The 24,629-nt window shown below is 36.2% G+C and overlaps 2 protein-coding genes across 9 annotated transcripts in view; one reads left to right on the top strand and one right to left on the bottom strand.

Moving 5' to 3' along the window:
• Positions 1 to 21,192, top strand: part of Mastl (microtubule associated serine/threonine kinase like) — a 28,504-nt gene extending 7,312 nt beyond the window's left edge. The window contains exons 4-12 of one of the 2 annotated variants that reach the window (XM_063238569.1): positions 132 to 220; positions 2,709 to 2,815; positions 3,044 to 3,191; positions 5,798 to 5,970; positions 8,260 to 9,396; positions 10,721 to 10,859; positions 18,378 to 18,491; positions 18,582 to 18,683; positions 19,817 to 21,192. In XM_063238569.1, the coding sequence (XP_063094639.1) occupies positions 132 to 220; positions 2,709 to 2,815; positions 3,044 to 3,191; positions 5,798 to 5,970; positions 8,260 to 9,396; positions 10,721 to 10,859; positions 18,378 to 18,491; positions 18,582 to 18,683; positions 19,817 to 19,974 (2,167 nt within the window). In that variant the 3' untranslated portion in view covers positions 19,975 to 21,192. Of the gene's footprint in view, positions 1 to 131; positions 221 to 2,708; positions 2,816 to 3,043; positions 3,192 to 5,797; positions 5,971 to 8,259; positions 9,397 to 10,717; positions 10,860 to 18,377; positions 18,492 to 18,581; positions 18,684 to 19,816 lie in introns of both variants that reach the window. The other variant, XM_013145010.3, reaches the window with a different exon arrangement.
• The window catches only part of Acbd5 (acyl-CoA binding domain containing 5), a 70,896-nt gene continuing 49,514 nt past the window's right edge, over positions 3,248 to 24,629 (bottom strand). For all 7 annotated transcript variants that reach the window (XM_063238573.1, XM_063238576.1, XM_063238570.1 and 4 more), the window contains one exon: positions 3,248 to 5,251. In XM_063238573.1, coding sequence (XP_063094643.1) covers positions 5,161 to 5,251 — 91 coding nt within the window. In that variant the 3' untranslated portion in view covers positions 3,248 to 5,160. The remainder of the gene's footprint in view (positions 5,252 to 24,629) is intronic.

Genomic DNA, 24,629 nt, shown 5'->3' with positions numbered 1-24,629 from the left:
AAGACCAGCCTAGGCTACACAGTAAGCTTAAGGCCAGCCTGAACTACATAGCAAGATTACAAAAAAAAAAATTTAAAAAGTAAAACTAATCTTTTCTTTAGTTATCTGTTTGCCTTTTGTTTTATGTGCAGGGATTTGAAACCAGACAATATGCTGATTACTAATGAGGGTCATATTAAACTGACAGATTTTGGTCTTTCCAAAGTGACTTTGAATAGAGGTAAGAAAAATAGCAAATATGTACCTTTTTTAATGGTCCCACAACAACGAACAATAGCAAGAAAAAAATCAAAATTTTAGAGACTACATTTCACTAACTTACATTGGTTTCTTTGTTTATACTAAATGAAATTCAATATTTATTTGTAGACTATATGTGTGTCATTTTCCATTAAAAGTGAAAAATACTGTCTTACATGCTCAGTATTACATGTTTAGCATCCATGAAACCTTGAGTTCAATTCTTAGCTCAGATAGATAGATAGATAGATAATCAAAAATGGAATGGCCACTATTGTATCTTCAAAGATCATTGAAAATCCTCAGCTTTTCAAAAAGAAACTTACAATTTCTGTTCTTCTGACCTTTCTCAGTACTGAAACTGGTTCTTATCAACAAAGCAACAGTAAATTACTAAAATAAATATAATATGAAGGTTCAATATCTAACAATTTATCAAATAAAATGGCTACCACTGAGACCTTAATAAAAGAGCAAAGATAAACACAATTGATATATATCAATATATGGAAATATGGTCATTTTACTAGTAATAATTAAAACAATGCAAATATAAAAATGAATCATTTTATAATAGTAAGCACTATCAAAAAGGAATAATGATGACCCAATTAATGAACCTACCTTTAAAAAAGCCAAATTGCGGGGCTGGGGATTTAGCTCAGCGGCATAAGCACCTGCCTTGCAAGCAGGTGGTTGTGAGTTCGATCCCCGGTACTGATAAAAAGATAAAAAAAAAAAAAGCCAAATTGCAGTGTCCAAGTGCATTGTAAATTAGCATAGTGCTTTCTAAAGCAAATTTGCTAATGTGTTTTAAAAACAAAAGGTTTTAGGACTAGGGATATAGCTCAGTGGCAAAGCATCTGCCTGGCAAGTGCAAGGTTGTGAGTTCAATCCCTAGTACTGTTTTTAAAAAAAAAAAAGGTTTTAATTCTCTTGGCTCTTACATTTTGGAATTTAAGAAAGCAGTTCAAAAGGCTGGGGATGTGGCCCAGTGGATATAGAGTGCTTGCCTAACATGTAATCCCCAGCACTGGGGGAAAAAATGGGGGTTCAAGAGCACACAATATACAGGAATACAGTGATTTTTTTTTAGGAAAATTATATTTAATAGGTGGAAACTAAATTACCTAAATTCATCATAGAAACGTGGATTAATGATGGATTTACAACTTGGAAACAAACGGTACAATATTCTGTACTAAGAAGCGTGTAAGAGTATAGCTGGAGTATAGCTCACTGGGACAGCACTGGTCTAGCATGCATGACACCCTGGGTTTGATCTTCAGCACAGAAAAAAAGAAAATATGGTAGAAAGATAGAAAAGCAGGGGTTTTTTTGGTTTTGGTTTTGGTTTTTTTGTACCAGGGGTCAAACTTATGACCTCACACTTGCCAGGTAGGTGCGTGGCCACTGAGCTATCTCCCCAACACTATTTTTTTTAAATAAAGTTAACCATATAAATTACAAACCCTAGCATTAAAGATATTTGAAACTTTATGTAGATCGATGATTCTTTATTTGGAAGTACAAGATTCAAACAGTTGTGAATACTTAAAGGTTTTCAAATCTGACCTGAGCTGATACAGGGATATCTGTAGTCTGTCTTCATCTCACTTCATGTGGCTATTTATTCATTTTGCTGCAGAAACAGTATTTGATTGCCAATACTGTAAGAGACATCATTAAGGGAGCGCTATATCACACCATATATTTGCCGCATTTGTTTTCTTAAGTTACTGAAAAATACCACAAATTGGGAAGAATCTATTAAAGTGATACTGATGAATTTAAAAACTTGTAACATAAAGGCCTAATTTTTAGTTTTATTTACAAAATGTCCTGTAAGATTATTACTGTTTTATTCTTATTGTTTCATCAAAGTGAGATATAAATGAAGTTTGTTACATTCAAACTTTGACCTTTTTAAAGTCCATACAGACCATTAGACATCTCTTGCCATGTTTGGTATCCAAGTAAAACAGTATAGTATTAGGTATTAGTGTTGAATTATTTGAAAGTATTATACAGTAAAACATGCTAATAATATGAGTCAATTTCTATGTTAATCCAGCCTTAAACATATTAACATGAAAAGCTGAAATTTACAGTATTCCTTTCCAACTTCTTAATAATTGATTTACCAAAAATCTTGCTAGTTGGAAAGAATTTATTTTTAGTGACTGAGTAGTCTCTAAAAATCTAATGAGATACTGGGTCATTTCATTGTGATCTATTCATTTCAGATTAAGATTATGTTCTATCAAACTTTTTAATGATTTCAAATAATTGTGAATGTTTCCCCTATGGTACAGTGGATTTGCTGCATATATTTCTCCTATACGAGCCAGTTTTACAGATAAGGTTAATAATGCAGAGAGAGGGTCAAAGTTCAGAACAAATGATTTTTGACCAGGTGACACTTGAAAGCTTTTTAAACATTCATATACTTTCCTTTGCACACATAGATATCAATATGATGGATATTCTTACAACACCATCTATGGCCAAACCTAAGCAAGATTATTCAAGAACCCCAGGACAATTATTATCGCTCATCAGTTCTTTGGGATTCGTAAGTTCTTGATAAGACAACACTCATGATGTTCCTTTTCACAACTATCCCTTTAAATTTAGAGTCTCCTTTAAAAAAATACAAGTCAATGTAAATGACACCCATAAGGTGGTGTTTTATTGACAGTTTGTCAATCTAGGTGGTATGACAGCTTATATATACTTAGCTGGTATTTTTGTGACATTAAATCTTTTAGCATTTGGTTTTTTTTCTTCCTCTCATTAATAGTTCACACCACTTGCAGAAAAACACCAAGACTCTGAAAACATCCTTTCAACCCTATCAGAAACACCACAGCTTTCTCAAGGATTAATTTGTCCCATGTCTATAGATCAAAAGGAGACTACACCTTATTCTAGCAAACTACTAAAATCATGTGAGTATTGCATCCCTTAGAAAAAAAATTTTTTTCAAATGTTAAAATATCTAATATCAACTCAATATTTTCTTTTTTTATTTAAAAAAAATTTCAAAACACGATAATTAGGGAGTAACAAATGTTAATACATTGTGTATTGTTATTCTTAAATTAGTTACTCGGAGTACAAGATATTTGCATTTAACTGTCCAAACAATATTAGCACAAACCATTCCCAACTTAATATTTTAAAAATGCAAATATTGGGCCAAGAACATAGCACAATGGTCCAGCACCTGCCTGGCAAGTGTGAGGTCATGAGTTTGATCCCTATTACAAAAAAAAATACAAACTATTTCAACCATTTATTGCATTGTTATGTTTCATTATGTAAATGCCATTTCTGACCAGGTTGGTGGCAGATTTGTAAATCATTAAAATGTCTAGCTAATATGATAACCTGTAAGATTAGGGTGGTCATTGGTTATTTTCCCTATATTGAGCCTGTGGAAATCTTACACAGTATAATCAAGTTCCCACAGTGTTATGGGTCTGTATAAACCTATTTCCAAAAGATTTTATGGTAGCTTAAATTTAAAGACTAAGATATATTTGCGTTCAATAAAAGACATAGCAAGGCATAGAAGAGATTAGAACAAACAATGAATCTGACAAGAGAGAATAGGGACAGATGCTAACTAGAATGTTTCTATGATGGCCAAACCGTATCCAGAAAGAGAAGCAAGAACTTTACTGCTTCCATTTAGCAAAAGGGGGCATCTCACACATAGACACGAGCATATCCACTAGCATGGACATATTCTGTGATATGTGAGAATGAGAAGTATGTGCAGTAGGAAAGGAAGTTTGGCTAAGTATATTGGGAAGGCTCAAGTGTCATTACAGAGATACACAGCTCATAGAAAATGAGCTATCAGAAGTTCCAAAGTAGAAATGGTCTGATCACAAACAATCATTAAGGATGGGCTAGGGATTTAGCTCAGTGGCATAAACACTTGCCTGCAAGCGCAAAGTCATGAGTTCAATCCCTGGTACCAAAAAAAAATCATTAACAGATAGCTCATTAGCAAATATTCGGTATGCACATGGCATTTGGTTAAGCATAAGTTTCCATGTTACTGGCAGAAAGCAGCTAAGCAGCTTGCTCATGACATCAAAGTCAGTATCCAGGGAGTTTCCAGAATTCCACTGAGAGAATTTGTGCAGTGAAAAGAAAATTGGATTATGTGGACTTTGAAATGCTCCTTTCACCTTTAAAGTTCTTGGACTTCTTAGGTCAGAAATCTGTAAAACAAAGAATTTTCTTGAGATTGCCCCTCTGGTCTCAGATTTTGCCAGAGAGATATCAAGTACACCAAGAACAATTTGGAGTTGTCGACGAGGACTTGTTAAAAAATGTTTTCAAGGCTAACTGACAACTCTGATATTTAGAAATAGATAAGAATATGTGAACACTTAGGTTTCCTTTTCAAAAAAAAAAGAATTTCCTTGAGATTGAGATCATGTTCAGTCTTTGGGGAAAAGAAAACAAGACATAGGTATCTGTTCATATGTGTATAAAATCTTTGCATACATTACATACATTACTGTAACTTGAGCAACAGCACAATTGTCAGCCCAGTGTGATAGCATGTGCCTCTGCTCTCGGCTACTTGGGAGGTTGAGGCAGGAGGACAGTAATTTCAAAGTCCATTTGGGCAATTTAAGAGACTTTATCTGAGAATTTGAAAAATTAAAAGGGTACACGAGGTCGTGAGTTTGATCCCTGGCACAAAAAAGAAAAAAGGGACTAGGGCTGTAGCTCAGTACTTCCTAAGTTCAATTCCTGATACCACTACAAACAAAGGACACAGTTGTCGAGCAACAATTTTTAGCAATTTTTATATGTGATAAAGGAGCAAGTAATATGTAGATGGTGCTCCTTGTTAGCAATTGTATGACCACTTATTTGCTTTATCTAGTTCTGTTAAGAAAATTCTTTGTGTGGGGAATAGAATGTGTGTCGATGGTAGAGCACTTGCCTAGCACGCTGAAGGCTCCAGGTTTGATCCTTGGCACTGCAAAACAAAACCAAAAAAAAAAAAAAAAGGATGCAGGGGAAGCTAAGTCACTGTAGATGTCTATAATCCATTCTTGTGAGCACATAAATTGCTGCATTACAATAAAACTATGGTTTTATTTAGAAACAAGTTGAAATGAATAAATTTAGTTACATTCTAACCTTACTTTACATATGGATAGAGCATATCAGTAATTCTTTATCTAGAATAGTTTCATGTTGGATTAGAAATAACTCAAAATTATCCCTTCTAATCATTGTATAAATAAATTCTCTTTCCTAGTTTTTAACTAAATATATTAAGAAAATTTTCTTTTTTTTTTGAGAATTTCTTTTTGCTCTAAACTCTAGAGCAGTATTTGTATTTTTAACAATTTGTAAATCTATATATGAGAATCACAGCAAAAATTCTTGCCGCCATATTGTGGAGGACAGTATTTCACAGAAGTAGTTTTGAAATGTGATAAATAATCTGTAAATGTTCAGGTTCACTAAAGAACTACAAAAGATGTGGCAGAGCTTTGATACTTTCTCCCCTCCCCAGGTCTTGAAACACTTGCTTCCAACCCGGGAATGCCCGTGAAATGTCTGACTTCTAATCTACTCCAGTCTAGGAAACGGCTGGCTACTTCTAGCACCAGCAGTCAGTCCCACACCTTCGTGTCCAGTGTGGAGTCAGAATGCCACAGCAGCCCCAGATGGGAAAAGCACTGCCAGGTTAGCTAGAGAGTTATTTTAACCAAACCAACTCTGTGTGCCAAATTCATGGCAAAAACACCATTCCTTTTAATATAAATCCCATAAGAAAATCAAATTGTGACATGAATAGCAGCCAAAGTATTACCAGAAATGCTTTTCTTCCCAGAGATGCTGTCAAGATTCTTTTGAAATACTTCATTTCTCATTCAATTGTGAAGTTTCCCTTGCTTGATATATAATGATTAAGTTACTATAGTAAACTGATAATAAAATTTGACTTAATTTGCTACTGTAACAGTCATTAGCTTGTTTAGTTTTTATCCCTACATCCTCCTATGATGTTTCTCACCTAATAGACTAGTAACTTTTCAGGAACAGTTTTTAAGTCACAAAGGTGATATAGTATGGGTGTTCTCTCAAAAGTGTCTATTTTAATGGAAACAAAGGCTCTGTGCCAGATGTGGTGGTACATGCCTGTAATCCTAGCTCTGACAGGCTGAGGCAAGAGGATCATCCTGGATTTGAAGCCAACCTGGGCTACATAGCAAGACTTTGTCTCAAAGAACAAAAAACAAAAACAAAGGTTTTATAAATAAGGAGGGGAAGGAGGATTGAAAGGAACCTCAGGAGGGGAATGGGGAAGAAAAAGAAGGAAGATATATCATGTACAGTTACGAATTTCCTATGATGAATGTTATCATATGTGTATCTGAAAGGTATCAATAAAATTAAAAAACACCCAAAAAAAAATCTGTTCAAAAAGAATGTTTTTTCTGTAGCAATTGCTTACCAAATTAATTGATTTACTTATAACTTGTACTTTTTTTTTTTTTTTTTTTTTGAGGCAAGATCTCATAGTGTCATTCGGGTTGGCCTTGAACTCAGTGATCCTACTGCCTCAGCCTCCAAAGTGCTTTACTTTTTGTATTGTGTTTTCCTTTTTTAAAAGTTAAATGAAGACTAACAGATACTAAAGGTAATAGGAAGTACAATGTAAAATAAGGTTTTCATAAAATGCTGATTAAATGTTGAATTAGAATAAACCTATTTGATAAAATTATTTGGATTATATTTACTGCTTATTCTCAGTAATCTGATTTTCTTCCTTGTTGAAGGATGTATTTTATGAACAGGGTCAAATTAATTTAGTTATAGCATAATGCCTGAGTATTTTTTTTCTTCTTTATAGGCTGTGCTAAAGATACTATGCTACAGAATGAACAGATTTTCTGTTGCCAATACTATTATTTTACCTCTTGTATTGTAGGACTATTCTGAACTATACAACCCTTACCTTCTTCCATTTCTGAAGCTCTTAAGGAATGCAATAATTCAATTATACTATAGCTTCCAAAGTTATGATCAAAAAGTGATAGTGTACCATGAGTGACACTTAGCTAACCTTGTTCTGATCCTCAGATTCATTGTTTTTTGGTACTTGCAAATCAGGGAGATATAATTCAGCACATTTTTTTATTTTTGTTTTGTTCTCATAAACAAGTGTTCCTTCGTATTACTAAATAAGATTTTAAAGTTTGATACTTATACATTAAAAATAGCTACTTTTAGCTACCATTGATTCACTTTGAGTAATTTTCAACAAATTCTGGTCATCCTGCACCAATTTGCAATGTATAAGTAAACAGGAGCTTCTTTAAGAACACATGAGCACCCAGAGAAAGTTGGCATTTGGTTTTCAAGAAAAGTATTTCATTATAATTTCTGCTAATTTTGGCTTTATTGTATGAAGTGGTGCACATTTACTATAACAATGTTTTTGCTGTATAGTTTTTTACTAGATTTCATACCCTCTGCATTCTGCAATTCAAAACAGATACATTCATATTTCCATTGAAGAACAAATGTGTGTATAATGTAGCTTTAACCTCAATCATATTGCTTAAGTTTTCCTGTTTAATATCATGTATAAAAATATTAGTGGATAATTAATTTAAATTGTAGGCCAATAAGCAGGGTTGGTGGCACACGCCTGTAATCCCAGCACTTGAGAGGCTGAGGTGGAGGATCATTGCAATTTCGAGACCAGCCTGAGCTACAAAGTGAGCTCCAGGCCAGCCTGAACTCTGAATAGCAAGACCTAGTCTCAAAAAGACAATTAATTAATTAATTGTAGACCAGTGTTTCATACAGAAGAATGTAAGTTTATATTGTTTTTTAATTCTCTATTGTTGTTTTGCTCCATTTGGAAGTGAGAATAGGGAGAATAATAATTTATGGGATTACTTATCCTACCTAGGTGGACAAAGCTTTATATGAGCTAAGCAGTATTTTTTTTCTCCTCATTAGGAAAGTGATGAAGCTTTGGGCTCTACAATGATGAGCTGGAATGCAGTGGAAAAGCTATGTCCAAAATCTGCAAATGACATCAGTATCAAAAGTTTCCATAAAAAGGATCTTGAGTTGGCCTTTTCTCCGATTCATAACAACAGTGCCATTCCTGCCACTGGAGGATCTTGTGTAAACATTGCTAAAAAATGCTCCTCTGCAGAAGTTTCTTGGGAAGCAAGAGAACTTGATGTAAATAACGGGAATACGGGCCCTGACACAGGACAGTCTACTTCCCGGCAGTCAAATCAGTGGACTGTAAATTCTACGAGTGCATCTGAAGAGCCTCTTGGGAAAAGAAGTTTAAAAAGAAATTTTGAATTTTTGGATTCTAGTCCCTGTCAGGAAATTATACAAAATAAAAAAAGTTGTGTAGAGAATAAGCATAGTAAAAAGATGATAGATTGTCATACAAATCGAAGTACAGGCTTAACAGCTAAAGTCCATGGTCTTAAGTCATCAGTATATAGATGTCAGCAAAACGACTGTGCTAATAAGGAGAATGTTGCCCATTATTTTACTGATAAAGAAACACCAAAAAATTCTGTACCTGTAATAGCAAAAAATCTCATGTGCGAACTAGATGAAGATTGTGAGAAGACTAATAAGGAGTACTTAGATTCTAATTTTTTATATTGTGATGATGATAGAGTTCCTAGAAGTATTTGTATGGATTCAGATTCCTCCTTTCCTGGGATTTCTATAATGGAAAGTTCATTAGAAAGGCAGTCCTTAGATCCAGATAGAAGCATTAAAGAATCCTCTTTTGAAGAATCAAATATTGAAGATCTCCTTACTGTATCACCAAATTGCCAAGAAAATACCATGCCAAAAATTGTTGAGAACCCTACTATCCAAGAGAGTAACCAAAAAATGTTAGCTGCTTCTTCAGAGGTCTTGAAAACATTAACCCTCTGTAAAAGAAATGCTGTCGCTTTTCGAAGTTTTAACAGTCATATTAATACATCGAATAACTCGGTACCATCCAAAATGAGCATTACTTCTTTAGATACAATGGATATTTCATGTGCATCTAGTGGTTCGTATCCCATGGCTATAACTCCTACTCAGAAAGGAAGATCCTCTATGCCGTATCAGGTATATTCTCTTTTTAACACTTTGTTCTTTGGATATGGAAAAATAAAATATTAAGACAGATACTTGGCCAGTGTGATGCCCTATATCTATAATCCCAGTACTCTGCCAGGTTGAGACAGGATTGTGAGTTCAAGCTCAGCCTGGGCAACTTATTGACTAAAGACACAGTCTCACAAAAAAAAGGCTAGAAATGTAGCTCAGCATGAAAGTCCTGGCTGGGTTCAATCCCAAGTGAGTGTTTAGGGAAGGAGTGAATATAATGCACTCACCTCTCAGTTGGACTGACAGTATTAATTACATAATTTTGTTCTTCAGACTAGATTGTAAGTTTATTTTGCTTCATAACAGTAACTTTTATTTGTATACCTCTGTATACTCTTTTCTAAGAAAACACAATCACATATTTTCACAGCAATGCTACAAGATACCAAATTAAAGCCTGCCCTATCTGTTTTCCAGGGACATATTTGGAGAATCTCCTTTCCTTACAGAAAAACGTTGTGGTTTTTAAAATTTTTTTCTCAGCTTTTATAAACCAAAAATTTTACTTTTTTCTTTCTTTGGAGAAGCATCATAATATAAAAAGTATAAACTCTAAACATGGATTATGAGACTTTGGTTTTCTATACTAGATCTTAACCAAAAGGCTGAGAAGGAATGAGACTTGAGTTTTCTAAACAGAACTTCCTTTAAGGGATTAGAAATTCCTTAACTCAGAACCTGGTTTCTTTAAATGTCGGACAGAATAAAATGTTAGGCAACAGTAACCTTAAAAATGCTTTGAATCCCATTTAGTGCAAGAGATTATTTATGTTATCTTATATATTGTACTAATTTATTATTTGTTAATTTATTATAGGCTTTTTCAGTGACTTTTAAGTTGTGTTAAGCCACCTATCAAGAAATTTTTGTGTATTTTTTCATTATTTGTTGTAAATCGAGATCTTAGTGATTGATTGATTATTTTTGTCTTTTTGAGACAAGAGTCTCACTATGCCACTATGCATTTCAGGCTGGCCTTGAGTTCACTTTGTAGCCCAGGCTGGTTTCAAACAGTCCTCCTGCCTCAGCCTCTGAATTCTGGGATTACAAGGATATGCCACCACGCCTAGCTTAGTGAAATAATTATTAAACAACTAAACATACATGTAAGAATTTTTTGATAATTATAACATGAGTCCATTTTCAAATCCTTGATCAAGGGTTTAAGTAGTGTATCTTTTATGCCTAGCTGCCTATGATCTAGCAGTTTTGTTTCAATAATTCATTTTCCCTGTAAAAGGAATGCAGATCTTCTGTCCTTAAACTCTTTTTGAATTAGCAGACCCCAAAGCAGATCAGGTCTGGAACTTCATACCGAACTCCAAAGAGTGTGAGAAGAGGGGCAGCGCCAGCAGATGACGGGCGCATCCTAGGAACCCCAGACTACCTCGCACCTGAGCTGTTACTGAGCACAGCCCATGGTAAGCGGTGCCCGTCTTGGACTTTGAACAGCTACTGTCAGTGCACTGTCCTTTAAAGTAAAATTGTTTTGAGTTTCTTTAGTACTTAGATTATCTGAAGTATGAGAAAGTGGACATACAAAATACTCTTTTCTCAGTTATACTGTAGGAAAAGAAAAAAGAGCTAGCTTTCATTCTCTGCATTTGGGTGAGACCAAACACTGAACGCTGTGCAGCTGTTTATCTTTCGCCTCCAGTAGTTTTGTTTTCTCTGGTTTGGTCACAGTGATCTGCATCCCACCCACTGTATCATTCATTCTAAACATTCTTCACGACTGGCCTACAGTGCTCGTGACTACATGGTAGACCTCACTTTTGTTCATTCTGCAAATCCTATTCCAGTTTATAATGCACCGAACAGCCAAACCAGGAATGAATCATCCTTCAGGATGGTACATCCACCTTCTTTTCCTTTCTCTCTCATAAGGATTTTCCTATGTTAAGCAAACTTCACCCATTCTCATACTGCTTTAGCAAAGTACCACAGCTGAGTGGGTCAATGCAATAAAAATGTCTTGTCGGGACTGGAGGCCAGCAGTGTGGAGTCAAGGTGTGCTTCCCTCTGTCCTCCTGTCTCCTGGTGGTCTGCTGGCATCTCTGGATTTCTCGACTTACAGATGCATCATTTCAACTCTGCCTGTTTACATGGTTTTTCCTTGTGTGTCTATCATTTGGCTTTTTATAAAGATAGAAGTTGTGTTGAGTAGCACCCTGCCCTAATCCAATTTAACTTCATATTAACCTAATTAATCTGCAAGCACTCTGTTTCCGAGTAAGGTCATTCTGAGGTAGTGAGTGTTATGCTTAAACAGGCTTTTTTCAGGGGCACAAATCAATCCGCGACATCAATTCCTTCTACGTTTTTGTTTTTGCAGTACTGAGGACTGAACCCAGGAGCAGCTGAGATACAGCCCAATAGTTTTTTGTTTTTTGAGACTCTCACGCAGGAGCCCTGGCAGGCCTCAAACTTGTAATCCTCTTGCTTCAGCCTCCTGAGTAGGTGAGATCACAGGCATGTGCCCCTGTGCCCACCTCCTACATCTTGATGCTTACTTTCTTTTTTCTATTAGGTTCTTTGTTGATCATCTGTTTCATCCCTCCCATTACAACCCTCACACCCCTTCTATTTTTCTTTGTGGATTTTATCTCCATCCTGAAAGCAAATTTCCACTTCTGTCTTCCCTTTATTCCCTAACAACTCAAAGGTTGCCTCTTTTCTTCCCCTGATTATTTTTGTTCTGGCAATATGATTTTATCTTGACTAGTTGACTAAAACTTGCTAGTCACCAGAGTTACTATTGTCAGATCTCAGTTTCTTCTCAGTCTCACTCCTCTGACCTCTATTGATATTCTTCAGGTACTTCGTTCTGTCTTCCAAGTATAATCCTCCCTTTTTATCAGTGGGAGTTTGATGCCCTAAGACAGAAAAATTCCAGGGTGCTCAGGTTTCATATAAAAATGGCACAGTATTTCCATATAATCTATACATAGCCTCCCACATGCTTTAAAGCACCTCTGTATTAGTTATAGCATCTCATGCAAAGTAAATAAATAGTTGTTATATGTTTAGGGAACAGTAATAAGAAAGGAGGCTGTTAAACCAATGAAATTTTTTCAAATATTTTCTATCTGTTTGGTTGAATTTGTGGATGTGCAGCCTGATGAATACAGAGGGGTAAAAAGAAGTTCTTCACAATTCTGCCCTGTGCGTTTTTTCACTACACATATTATTCCCTCTTAATCACACATCATTCCCATCAAGATTCCAAATCCATCTCTACCCTGACTTTCCAGGCAACAGACACACAGCTAAACTGCTTCCTGCTAATTCTGCCAGTCTTTCAAATGTTCCAAGAAAAAACTGGACTTGTTATCTAGCTTGCTTTGTTTTGTTCCATATCTGTTCCATCATCTTCATGGTGACAGGCATCAGCCCTACATTCAGACATTTAAATCCAGTTAATTAGATCCCTGACGTATTTTTCACGTCTGCTACTGTTCTCTATAACAAGTTTGTCTTTCTCTTTCATTATGTAATGGCCTTCTATCTGGTCTCCTCAGTGTCATTCTGTTGTCTGTAATGGTTACCACCAGATTTTCTCTCTGAACCAAAATATAATTTTTTTCTATTTCTATCCTTGGAAGACTATGGTGCCTCCCTCCTAGCTGCTAAATAAAATCCTAATTATTGGACATGACATTTGAGGTTCTGAGTTCTCATATTAACCTCGGCTTTCAACAAATCTAAACTGTTACATGTCCTGTGTTCACCCTTCTTTTTCTTTTTTTTCCTTCCTTTTTTCTCTTTAATGATGCTAAATATTGAACTCCTGACCTTCCCATTGATCTAAATTCCCCCAACCATTTTTTTATTTTTGTTTTGAGGCAGGGTCTTGCCAAGTTGCCCAGGCAGAACTTCAACCTGTGACCCTCCGGCTTCAGCCCCAGTGAAGGGATTACTTACGAAGGTGTCCAGTTCCCATTCTATTTCTTTTTTTAAAATTTTATATTAAAGAGGGTAAAATTAAACAGATCATAAGAAATCAATGTAAGGCACACAGATTTCAAAGCAAGACAACTGCAAATTTATCACATTGTCTCTTGTTTTCTTCCACATAGTTTTCCATATCTTCACATATAATGAATTCATACAAAACAAAATAGTATAAAACTGATGAAGGCATTTTAGGTCTTCAAGACCAGACAATAGGGAAGTCAACAATGACTGCCATAATGTCTCTCATTCTCTTTAGAATAGCTGTCCATATCTTCATGTATGTTTAAATTAAAACAGACTAAAATCACTCCGTACAAAGAATAATAGTATTGCTGGATTTCACTTCATGGGGCTACAGAATCAGCACTGGATACTTAGTGTCTCTTTTTCTTTTAAGTATCTGTTCATTTCATTGTGCATTATATAATTGATTGTCATAAACTGTTTAGAAGTTCTACATATGCATGAGTCTCTACATGCATACCCACTCTCTGTAGTAGAGGGAAAAGCAAAACAAGAAAAAACAAAACAAATTCCTAGAAAAACACGATACAAAAAAGACATAAAAAATAGCAAAGAGCCCAGAACATTAACAATATAGGCCTTTAAAACAAGGTAGTATGAGCCTAACTAGAGTTATTTTACATAATGATCTTCAAGAGTTCCTCAGATCACCAATAATACGCACAATTGTTCCAGTCGTATGAGTGTTAACTATTTTGTTCCAAGAACTTATAGAATTTGTAGCACAATCATCTTAGCTATACTGTTTATATACTTTTATATTTTTTCTTTTCCCTTCCTTTGCTTTTCCATTTTCCCTGACATATATTCTTTCCCCTTTAAGCAGATTCTTGTCCTTTCACTGTATGTATTGAGTTTTTTGTATCTTATGGACTCTTACTATTTCTTACACTAGGGACACTATGGTATTTATACATGTGAGTTTGGCTTATTTCACTTATGCGTATGGTCTCGAGTTGCATCCATCTACTTATGAATACCTCAATGTGATCATTTTTTATAGCACAGTAGTACTCCATTGTATAAAAATACTACATCTTTTTTATCCATTCCTCAGTTGAAGGGCATTTAGGTTGTTTCCAAGATCTGGCTATTATAAATTGTGCTGCTATAAACATGGGTGCACATATGTCACTGTGGTATGATGTTTTCAGTTCTTCTGGGAAGATGCCTAGAAGTGGAATAGCTGGGTCAAATGGGACTTCCAATCCCAGCTTTTTGAGGAATTTCCAGACTTACCTCCACAATCTTTGCACCAGTCTACACTCTCACCACAGTGCAGAAGAGTACTGTTTTCCCCACAGCCACTCCAGCATTTGTTGTTAGTAGTTTTCTTTATCCTGGCCATTCTTTCTGGAGTAGGATGGAATCTCAGTGCTGTTTTAATTTGCATTTCTCTAATGATCAATGATGCTGAACATTTATGTATGTATTTATTTGCCATTTGTATTTCTTCACTTGAGAACTGTATATTCATGTCAGATGCCCATTTTTGGAATGGGTCTTTATGAATTTTGGAGATCTGATTTTTTAAAATTCTTTATATGTTCTGGACATTTGTCTGAGGGACTGTTCACTAATATTTTTTCCCAATTTGTGGGTTTTCTTTTCACTGTGCAGATTTCTTTCAACGTGTAAAAAGTCTTTAACGGACACAATCCCAGTTGTTGATTCTGTGAAGTATTTCGTGTGCAGTTTGATTCTTGTTCATGAATTCTCTACCAACCCCTATGTCTTCAAGATTTCTACCTACTTTGTCTTCCAACAAATTTAGTGTTTCCGTTTTACTATTTAGATCTTTGATCCATTTAGACTTTAGTTTAGTACATGGTGATAGGCATGGGTCTAGTTTTAGTTTTCGGCATATAGAGAGCCAATTTTTCCAGCACCATTTATTAAAGAGACTGTCTTCCAGGAGACGTGTTTGGTCTCTTTATCAAAGATAAGGTAGCTGAGTGTGTTTGTAGCTGTAGTTGTATCTTTTAATCTAATCCACTGATCTTCAGGTCTGTTTTTATTGCAGTACCATGATGATTTTTTTTTTTTTTCATGCTGATTTTATTACAGTAGCTTTGTAGTATAACTTCAAGTCAGGGATCGTGATGCCTCCTGCTTTGCCTTTATTGCTTAGAATTGCCTTTGCTATTTTAGGTCTCTTCTGGTTCCAGATCAATTTTAATGATTTCTCTAGATCTATGAGGTATGCTAGTGGCATTCTGATTGGGATTGCATTAACTCTGTACAACAATTTTCGAAGAATGGCCATTTTCACAATGTTTGTTCTTCCTATCCATGATCAAGGGAAGTCTTTTCATTTTCTGAGGTCCTCTTTGATTTTTTTTTCAGGGTATTATCCCATTCTATTTCTTAATAAAATACATTTAATTCCCAAGTCTGTTTATACATCTATTTTATGAGGTTAAGAAAAGCAACTCTTTAATCATCTTTCAATCAAATTTCTTCTCATAGTCAGTATCAAATCTTTTAAAAAGTCCTTTAATCAACTTCTTCTATACCACCTTATTAAAAGCCATTCGAAATTTACATTATCCCAGGGCTGGGATATGATTCAGAGGTACAGCACACGCTTAGTAAGTGCAAGGCTCTGCATCTGATCCTGGAACCATAAAAGCAAAGCCAATAAGTAGTTATTGTCTGTGTGTTGCAATTAGTTGTGAAATATATCTCCACTACAAAAGCTTAAGAAAAATTTTTAAAAAGAGAGTATGAATTCTCCGCCCTCTGCATAACATTTCAGGATTTCTTGAAAGACTTGTTGCTAATCATCCTGAGAGCACTGGAAATAGGCACATTCCCATTTCTTATTAGCCAAGCAAGTAAATGTGATGGATGAGCTCTTACAGGGTTTGGTACAGTGTCCCTTTGGCCAAGTCAAAGACTTGCCAGCCTATTTCCTCTCTGTAATTAGCATTACCTTAACCTAGGATACAGTATGAAAACAGGCTTCAAACTTAAATATTTCTTTTATAGAAGCTTAACACTGTGTTAGTGGAACATAGCTACTACAGCTAGACAATATGCTGTAGTCTCAATGGCAGCCTCCATGCTGAGATTCTTTAAATTTCTTGTTCATATTTTTGTTTCAGCTCTTTTAATATCGTATTACAATTATCTGTTTTGTCTCTCCCAGAGTAGACTGTTTTCTCCTTCGGAAAAAGCCTTTAATCGTCTTTGTATCCCTTCTATTTGTACTCTACCTAGTAATGGTGTGACAATGAATTCATAATTTTATATAACTATTATTTTCTTATATGCAGGATTTCTAACTTCAGGTCAGTAAACTCTGTAAGTCAAATGGCAAAGCACAGTAAGCCAAATAGTCAAAGTATCACTAGATCACATGGGATGTGTTTTCCTTTCAGCTCATTTATGAACTACAGAAATGAACTGTACTCTGAGCAACAAGACTCAGAGACTGTTTTCTCTGTGAAAAGACATGTAGGCAGGTAGCACTTTTTAAAGCTTAAAAGATATGAAGATACAGCTTTTTTAATGACAAGAAATACTTGACAAAAATACTAAAACCAGCAATAGCAGAAAGGTTTGAATTTTCCAAATTTTTGAATTTCATTATCATTAAAAAATAGTTAGCAGGATACGGTGGCACATGCCTATAACCCTGTCACTCTAAATCCAGTAAAATATGAGTTGGAGATGTAGCTCAGTGTGAAGGCTGAGTTCCATCCTCGTGCCACAAGCAAAGGAAGGAAGGAAGAAAAGTATATAATAATATCAGTATTTCCCTACCAATTTCAAGAAGGGATTTTAAATTTGTACTTTGGGAAGCTGAGGCAAAAGGATCACAAATTTGACCCTATCTCAAAATTAAAAAGGCTGGGAATGTAGCTTGGTACAAAAGCCCTGGATTCAATCCCTACTACCTACCCCCTCCCAAAAATTATTACAAGATTTTTTTATAGCTAGGTGTAAGGCACACGCCTGTGGTTCCAGCTACTAACAAGGCTGAGATGGGAGATGCCTTGACCCCAAGAGGGTTTTTTTTGTTTTTGTTTTTTGTGTTTTTTGTCTTTTTCATTTTTATCAGTACCAGGGATCGAACTCACGACTGCCTGCTTGCAGGGCAGGCGCTTATGCCGCTGAGCTAAATCCCCAACCCCGACCCCAAGAGTTTGAAGCCAGTCTGGGCAACACTGTAAGATCTCATCTTAAAAAAACAAATATATAGCTATTGCTTCCAATAAAGATTTTTTTTAGAAATCAGTTTTACCTATTCATCAAAACTTTTCTCTTATAAGAAAAGGTAATTATTTACCCCCTTTAGCCACAGTTTAAATCAGTGTTTTTTGCTTAACTCATTTTCCCTCTGTGTTCCTATGAAAGTCAATTCCAATGCTCTGTAATAGGGCATCCCCTAGTTATCAGGCTACCTTCTAATTAATACGAATGTTACCACTTCATCTCACACCTTGTGTGAAGCAAGTGGAATGTGGAATAATCGTCTAAATTAATAATTTCAAATAAAGAAGTAGTTTATTTTAGAAAAATGTCCTTTATGTTAAGTGCATTCTTTGGCCAGGGATGTAGTTCAGTGGCAGAATGCCTGCCTGGCAAGCACGAGGTCCTGAGTTCGATTTTCAGAATCAAAAAAAATGCATGCCTTCATTGTGGTGTAGGGTTTAGAACACATAAATTATCCAGAATACCAGAGGTTTTAATAATTGGAAATAAATGGTTGTAACATTTTTTCTAGCTATGGTAACTACTACTATAAACTTCTTGGAAAATAAATAGGAAAATAGTGAATGTGTTGTATAAATGAAGGTAATTTAGCATTTCTGTAACTTATAAAAACAGCCAGAGAAGCTTTAGGTACTGAGTGCCTTGATTATGTTCAAATATTCATGTGCTAATGATTCAGTTGATTAGATATTTGTAGAAAATGCATGCACACTTATCTTATTTCCTTTGATATCTAGGTCCTGCAGTAGACTGGTGGGCACTTGGAGTTTGCTTGTTTGAATTTCTAACAGGAATTCCCCCTTTCAATGATGAAACACCACAACAAGTATTCCAGAATATTCTGAAAAGAGGTGATCCTTTTTCTCCTAATAAAGTAGATTCAGTATTTCTGTGCAGTTAAACAGTGATTAACAAACTTATTTGTGCATTTGTATTTGTAGACATACCTTGGCCAGAAGGTGAAGAAAAGTTATCTGATAATGCTCAAGGTGCAGTAGAAATACTTTTAACCATTGATGATACAAAGAGAGCTGGAATGAAAGGTAAGGTTTTGTGCTAAAACACTTACCCTTGATTTGTTCCAGGTGGTGACTAGTCATAACAACATCAAGTTCTGGTACAATGGTACAGATAATATGACTGCTAAATGGTAAAAAAGGATAACTCAATTTATTTCTGCCCTCTAAATATACATGAATATATCTGTCTTTATTCCCTATTAAAATTAAGTACAGGCAAGTTGCAATATTCATATTCTAAATTAATTTTTTATTTTGAAGGAGATACCAGAAACATTCTTACTCAGTGTCTTAGACAAAATTAATTTTGCCTGGCAAAATTAACCATCAACAAATATAGAAAATTGTTTTATGAAAGTCTTTTGTAATTCCTTCTTTTTTGTGTGATACTGCAGATTAAAAAATGAAAGTACAAATAAAAAAAACAAAATATTATCAATTGGCGCACACCTGTAATCTCAGGGCAGGAGGATCACAGGCTCAGGGCCAGCCTGAGCAGATTAGCAAAACTCTGCCTCAAAAGTAGGAAATAAAGTGGCTAAGGATACAACTCAGTGGTACAGCACCCCTGAGTTCAATCCCCAGCATAGATAGATAGATAGATAGATAGATAGATAGATAGATAGATATTAGAAGCATTGTCAGGATGTAGTACATGTGTGGAAATTATAAAGTAAAGCATGATCAATATATGTGTAGACATCATTACGAAGGAGGGAGGAAGAAATCAAAAGCATCAAGGATGAGCTCCCTGCTAAAGTTACCTAGGACAACAGACAGAGCTAAAACTGTAGTGCTATAAACAGGTGATGAGGTGCGAAATGAGGACTACAGCATCAACTGGGTGAGACGAGTGGTAGGGAAGTTGTATCAGTGAGCAGGAAGTAAGACAAGTTCTCCCGAGTAGGGTGTGTGAGAAGATGCAGCTGCAGAGACAGACTTCCGGTAAGGCCAATCATTTATTCATTCATTTGAAAAATATGAACTGAGCACTTGGCTTGCCAGCTGAGACGCAGAATGACACAATGTGCAAGGTCTAATGGGGAGACAGACCTCAAACAAAGGTCAGCGGACCTGGGCAGCACATATGTGTGCCTGAAAGCAGTACCTAGCTAGTGTTGTCATAACACGCTTTTTTGTTTTATATTTTTCCTAAGAACTGAAATGTCATCCTCTCTTCAGTGATGTGGACTGGGAAAATCTGCAGCATCAGACTATGCCTTTCATACCCCAACCAGATAATGAAACAGACACATCATACTTTGAAGCCAGAAATAATGCTCAGCACCTGACCGTCTCTGGATTTAGTCTATAACATATAAATGTCCCTTCGGTTGAACCCTGTGTTATAGAATAAGCTCCATTAATTATTTACTCCTGTAGATGTAAGGGGGGATATTTTACCTGGATCAATGAGATTTTAATATAACAGCTTTCACAGAGGCAAAAGGTTATAAGGAATATAATCAGTAATTTCTCTTACTCTCTGAACTGTTTGTAAATCTTTAAAGCTCTTTTGACCATATTTATTTTGTTAAGTGCACTTTATGAAAAGTAAAGCATCAATAAAACTAGAATGACACTACTGCTATATAGACAGAGAGTCACAAGCTGGAGTTTCTGTTTCTCTGTTGATTTCAGTCCATCCTTCAGTTTGGTATTAAAACAACAAATGTACAATTCCATTTCAATTTAATTTACTTGCATAATATGCCTGCAAAAAAATGTCTCAAGGGTAAACACTTAAGGTAACGTCGTGTAACCCTGGAAATGTAGCTAGAAGGAATTCTCCGCCCCTTCGGGTAACTCCTTGGGGAATGAAGATTAAACAAAAGTACTAAAGTTTTAGCTTGCCTTACTAAACCCAGTTTTACTGCCTTGACTGCTTTTGGTGTTTGCCCCTTCAATATCTATTTGTTTAAAGTAATACTGGAAAGGTGAAGTGTGAATACTGTAAGTAATTTTAATAGCTTTTTCACTTTTAATAGATGGGATGTTTTACATCTTATAATCATTTTCAACATTATCAAAACAGACATCCTTAAAAATAATGTACTTTTGCCTAGTAAATATAATTTAACAAATAGATCACCAGTCAACATCATTCTTTTTAAAAAAAAATACTAAAATTCAGCTCACACATCTTATCTTAAATTTATTAAGACTTCCAGCATGTTAAACCTATAAAAAGGCAAAGTCCAAAAGTTAAGCATACCATAAAGTGAGTGTTCTGCTACTACAATAACCTATCGACTATGATTATTCCTTTTGCACATTGGTTTTAGTGGATTTACTCTCCATTACCATCCCAGAGCCCCGTTACAGTGTGCTTCACTAAGACAATAAAGTGTCAAAGCATTTCAGTGAAGCCAGGTGTAGTGACACATCCTGCAATCTCAGCACTGAGGAGACTGAAGAAGGAGGATTGCTGCACATTTGAGGCCAGCCTGGGGTATGTACTCGGTTCAAAGCCCTGGTCAAACTGTATAATGAGATCTTGTTTAAAATACAAATAAAATTTTTTTTTTCTCTTTATGTTTGAATAAAATGGATCTGAACAGGGAAAAATAAAAGTGTTACAGGGAAAGACGTACCAGTGTGATGAGTGCTATATATAATTGAATTTATGGGTTAATAATTTTTTTTTTTTTTTTGGTCTTTTTCGTTTTTTATCGGTACCAGGGATCGAACTCATGACTCCTGCTTGCAAGGCAAGCGCTTATGCCGCTGAGCTAAATCCCCAGCCCCTGGGTTAATAATTTTACTGATCCTATTTTAGTGATGCCTACTTAGATTTAACAATCAGTCAGCTCCCATGAATTTTTGTTGTTGTTTTCTGAGATAGTGTCCAGCCTCGTAGTTGGCTGGCCTTGAGTTCCCTATGTAGCCCAAGCTGACCACAGACTCACAGTGATGCTCTTGACTCAGCCTCCTGAGTGCTGGAATTATAGACATGTGCCACCAGGCCCGGCTCCAGAATGTTGATAATAAGAATTTCGGACTGAGGATTTAGCTCAGTGACTTAAGTGCCTACCTTGCAAGCACGCAGTCCTGAGTTCAATCCCAAGTACAAAAAAAAATTTTTTTAAAGCATCTGATATGTCTTCAAACTTCTCAACAGTTACAGCTGGAAATAAAACAGCAGCAGCAAGTGGAGTGTGGTGGTTCCCACCTATAATCCCCACTCTCAAAGTTGCAGGAAGCTGAAGCCTGCCTGCGCTACACAGCAAGTTCCAGGACAGCCTGTCTCAAGGGGAGAAAATAGCAGTATCTTGAAGCTTCTGAAAGGGAAAAATAAGATATTTGAGCACATGCAAAATCCCAAAAACTTGTCCCCATATCTTTAGAGACCAGTGATGGTGATCCTTTTAGAGACCAATGACCAAATTGCAAACGAAAACTATTTATCATGAAGTACCAGCATCTTTTGGGTTAAAAACAAAAACCCTCCTAGACTCGGGAAACGTGTCCCATCAAAACAACCCCTGTGGACAGTGGTAAAGTGTGAGCCAGGCACGAGAGACAACAAGTCCAGAGCGAGAGACAGCAAGTCCAGAGCGGTCAATGTCTCCAGCAGGCTTCAGACGAAGTCAGCCAACTGTGACACATCTGATGGTTTCATAGGATTTGTGTTTGGTTTTTGTGTTTTGTGTTCAGGCTAGCCTTGAACTCATTACATAGCTTCAAACTCCCACTAATCCTCCTGCCTCAGCTTCTTGAGTGCCACCATACCTGGCAGGTTTAATGGATTTTCAAATAAATGGAAGAACTAGAAATTGAATTACTGATAAAGAAAGCTAAGCAAAACTAATTTTAGCAATAATAAAAACATGTTCAGAAAAGGAAAAAAATGACCATAGTTTAATACCTTATTCAGGTCAGAATAGTAGTGTGAAATGTGAACAGTGACCCAACCATAATTAAAAAGAAGTATGCTGGAGGCAATTGTCCACAGCTCTCTCTCATTTTCTGCATATGAGGCACTGACTGGCCTTTTTAAGCAGCTGTAATGTTTGTTACATAATGTGTCAACTTCAGGTCAAAGTTTAAGGGACAGAGCAAAGAACCAGGGTCCTTTGCAAACACCCTCATCCTGTGCCAGGGCGCCCGGAGAGGAGATGTGAGTGCTACACCTGCCCAAGGGCCATAGCCTGATTACAGTGTAAGGGAGGGAAAGGGGCTTGCTCTCCCCACCTTTTTGCTCTTGTTCCTTTGCTGTCTTCTGCCACCTGAAGTGTTGCCCCAGTTTGAAGCCTTGGAGCCAGCTGATTATGGACTGAAACCTCCTTCATTTTGTCTCAGCAGTGAGGAAAAGTAACCAAGACAGCAACCTTGCATGGTGCACAGCTTTAAAAGACACACACTGCCCTTGGGAGTGCATGGCAGGGCACTGATATCCTGTATAATGAAAATAATGTCTTTCAGGAGCACAGCCTTGCTACCTACTCGTCTGGGTTCATCTCCCATAGTATACCCCACAGCATGTGCAGTTGTCATCTAGCTACCCTTTGTCACACTGTGGGAACTGTCACAGGAGCTGGTACACTGGCTGCTGCCACTGTTAGGTGTAATGAACACTTCTTGCTTTCTGACCTGAGTCTTAGGCTTCTACTAGCAGCCCTGAAACTGGCATGCTAACTTGGTTTTGACAAACTACATTTCAAAAGGTGAAGAAATAAAAAAGATACATGTGAGCAGTAAATGTAACAACAGAAAAATAACTGTATCTTTTGCTTTGGAAATGGGAAATAAACATAATTTATGAAACCTGAAAACATCAAGAAAAAATTCAAACAGGTAAAACCTCAAAGGTTTTGAAAAGAACCCAAAATAATGAAAGTAGTGGCCTCGTGTGAAGTAAACCAATGCAAAATATTTTACAAAAGGGATATTATACAGCTGTATTATACTTACCTGTAGAAGGATCTGGCTTCTGTTTATAAAAAGAAATCTGTATGTACTTCTACACACAAAAAAAGTGTCTTTCTCTTCACAGCATTTCCTAATCTCACAAAAGGGAGTTAGATGTCCTGTCCTACTTCTGTACAATATCGACAATTAAATGACCAAAATTTATCACTATTATCATGAGTTATTCACTAGGAAATGGAGCACCGTTGAACCCATTTTAGGCTTACAGCCTTATGAGGTATTATCTCAGTTTTATAAGGTGAGAAAACAATTTGTTACTTCCCATTCTGCATTTTGAAAATATCAAAACCTGCAAGCATAAGGTCTTGAGTTCAACCCCCCATTACCAAAACAAAAATAGTGTCAAATCCAGAATTCAAGCCAATCAGACTGGCTCCAGAATTGCAAACAGGCACAACAATCAAGAACTTCCTCTGCCAGTCTGGGCTATCGAGGCAGGTGTCAGCTACTTTCAGACAACAAACTTGTAACCCATGGAAAGGAGTTAAATGGATCAAGGGACTGACATTCCTCCCGGCCTTCACTCTTCAATTTGTCTGCTACATTTCTAAGTATTGGCCTTATTAAAAGGTACTCCAAGGTAGCAAGAGACTTGGCCCTCAGAACCTCTAGGACAATATAACCTCATCCTGCTAAAGAAAATGCAAACACACTGGCATACAACATCCCTATCACACTGATAGCACCAACTGCTGACAAGATATGGAGCAACAGAAACGCCACAGGCTGCTAGGGGGAATGCAAAATGGTACAGATGCTTTGAAAGACAGTCGGTCAATTTCTTACAAAAGGAAGCATACACAGTATAATTTCAGCAATTGCATTCCTTGGTTTACCCAGATGAGTTGAAAACATGCCCACACAATAATGTGCACACAAGGGGCTAGGGATTTAACTCAGCGGCATAAGCGCCTGCTTTGCAAGCGCATGGTCGTGAGTTCGATCCCCTGTACTACTAAAAAATAATAATAATAATAATAATGTGCACACAAATATTTACTACAGCATTATTCATAACTCCAAAACAAATCAAATGTC

The sequence above is a fragment of the Cavia porcellus genome, unplaced genomic scaffold, assembly GCF_034190915.1.
Source record: "Cavia porcellus strain 051 isolate PalLab524CR breed Dunkin Hartley unplaced genomic scaffold, mCavPor4.1 scaffold_27, whole genome shotgun sequence".
NCBI classification, from domain to species: Eukaryota; Metazoa; Chordata; class Mammalia; order Rodentia; family Caviidae; genus Cavia; species Cavia porcellus.
The sequence above is the reverse complement of the archived record's forward strand: the minus strand, read 5'-3'. Positions and strand labels throughout refer to the sequence as shown.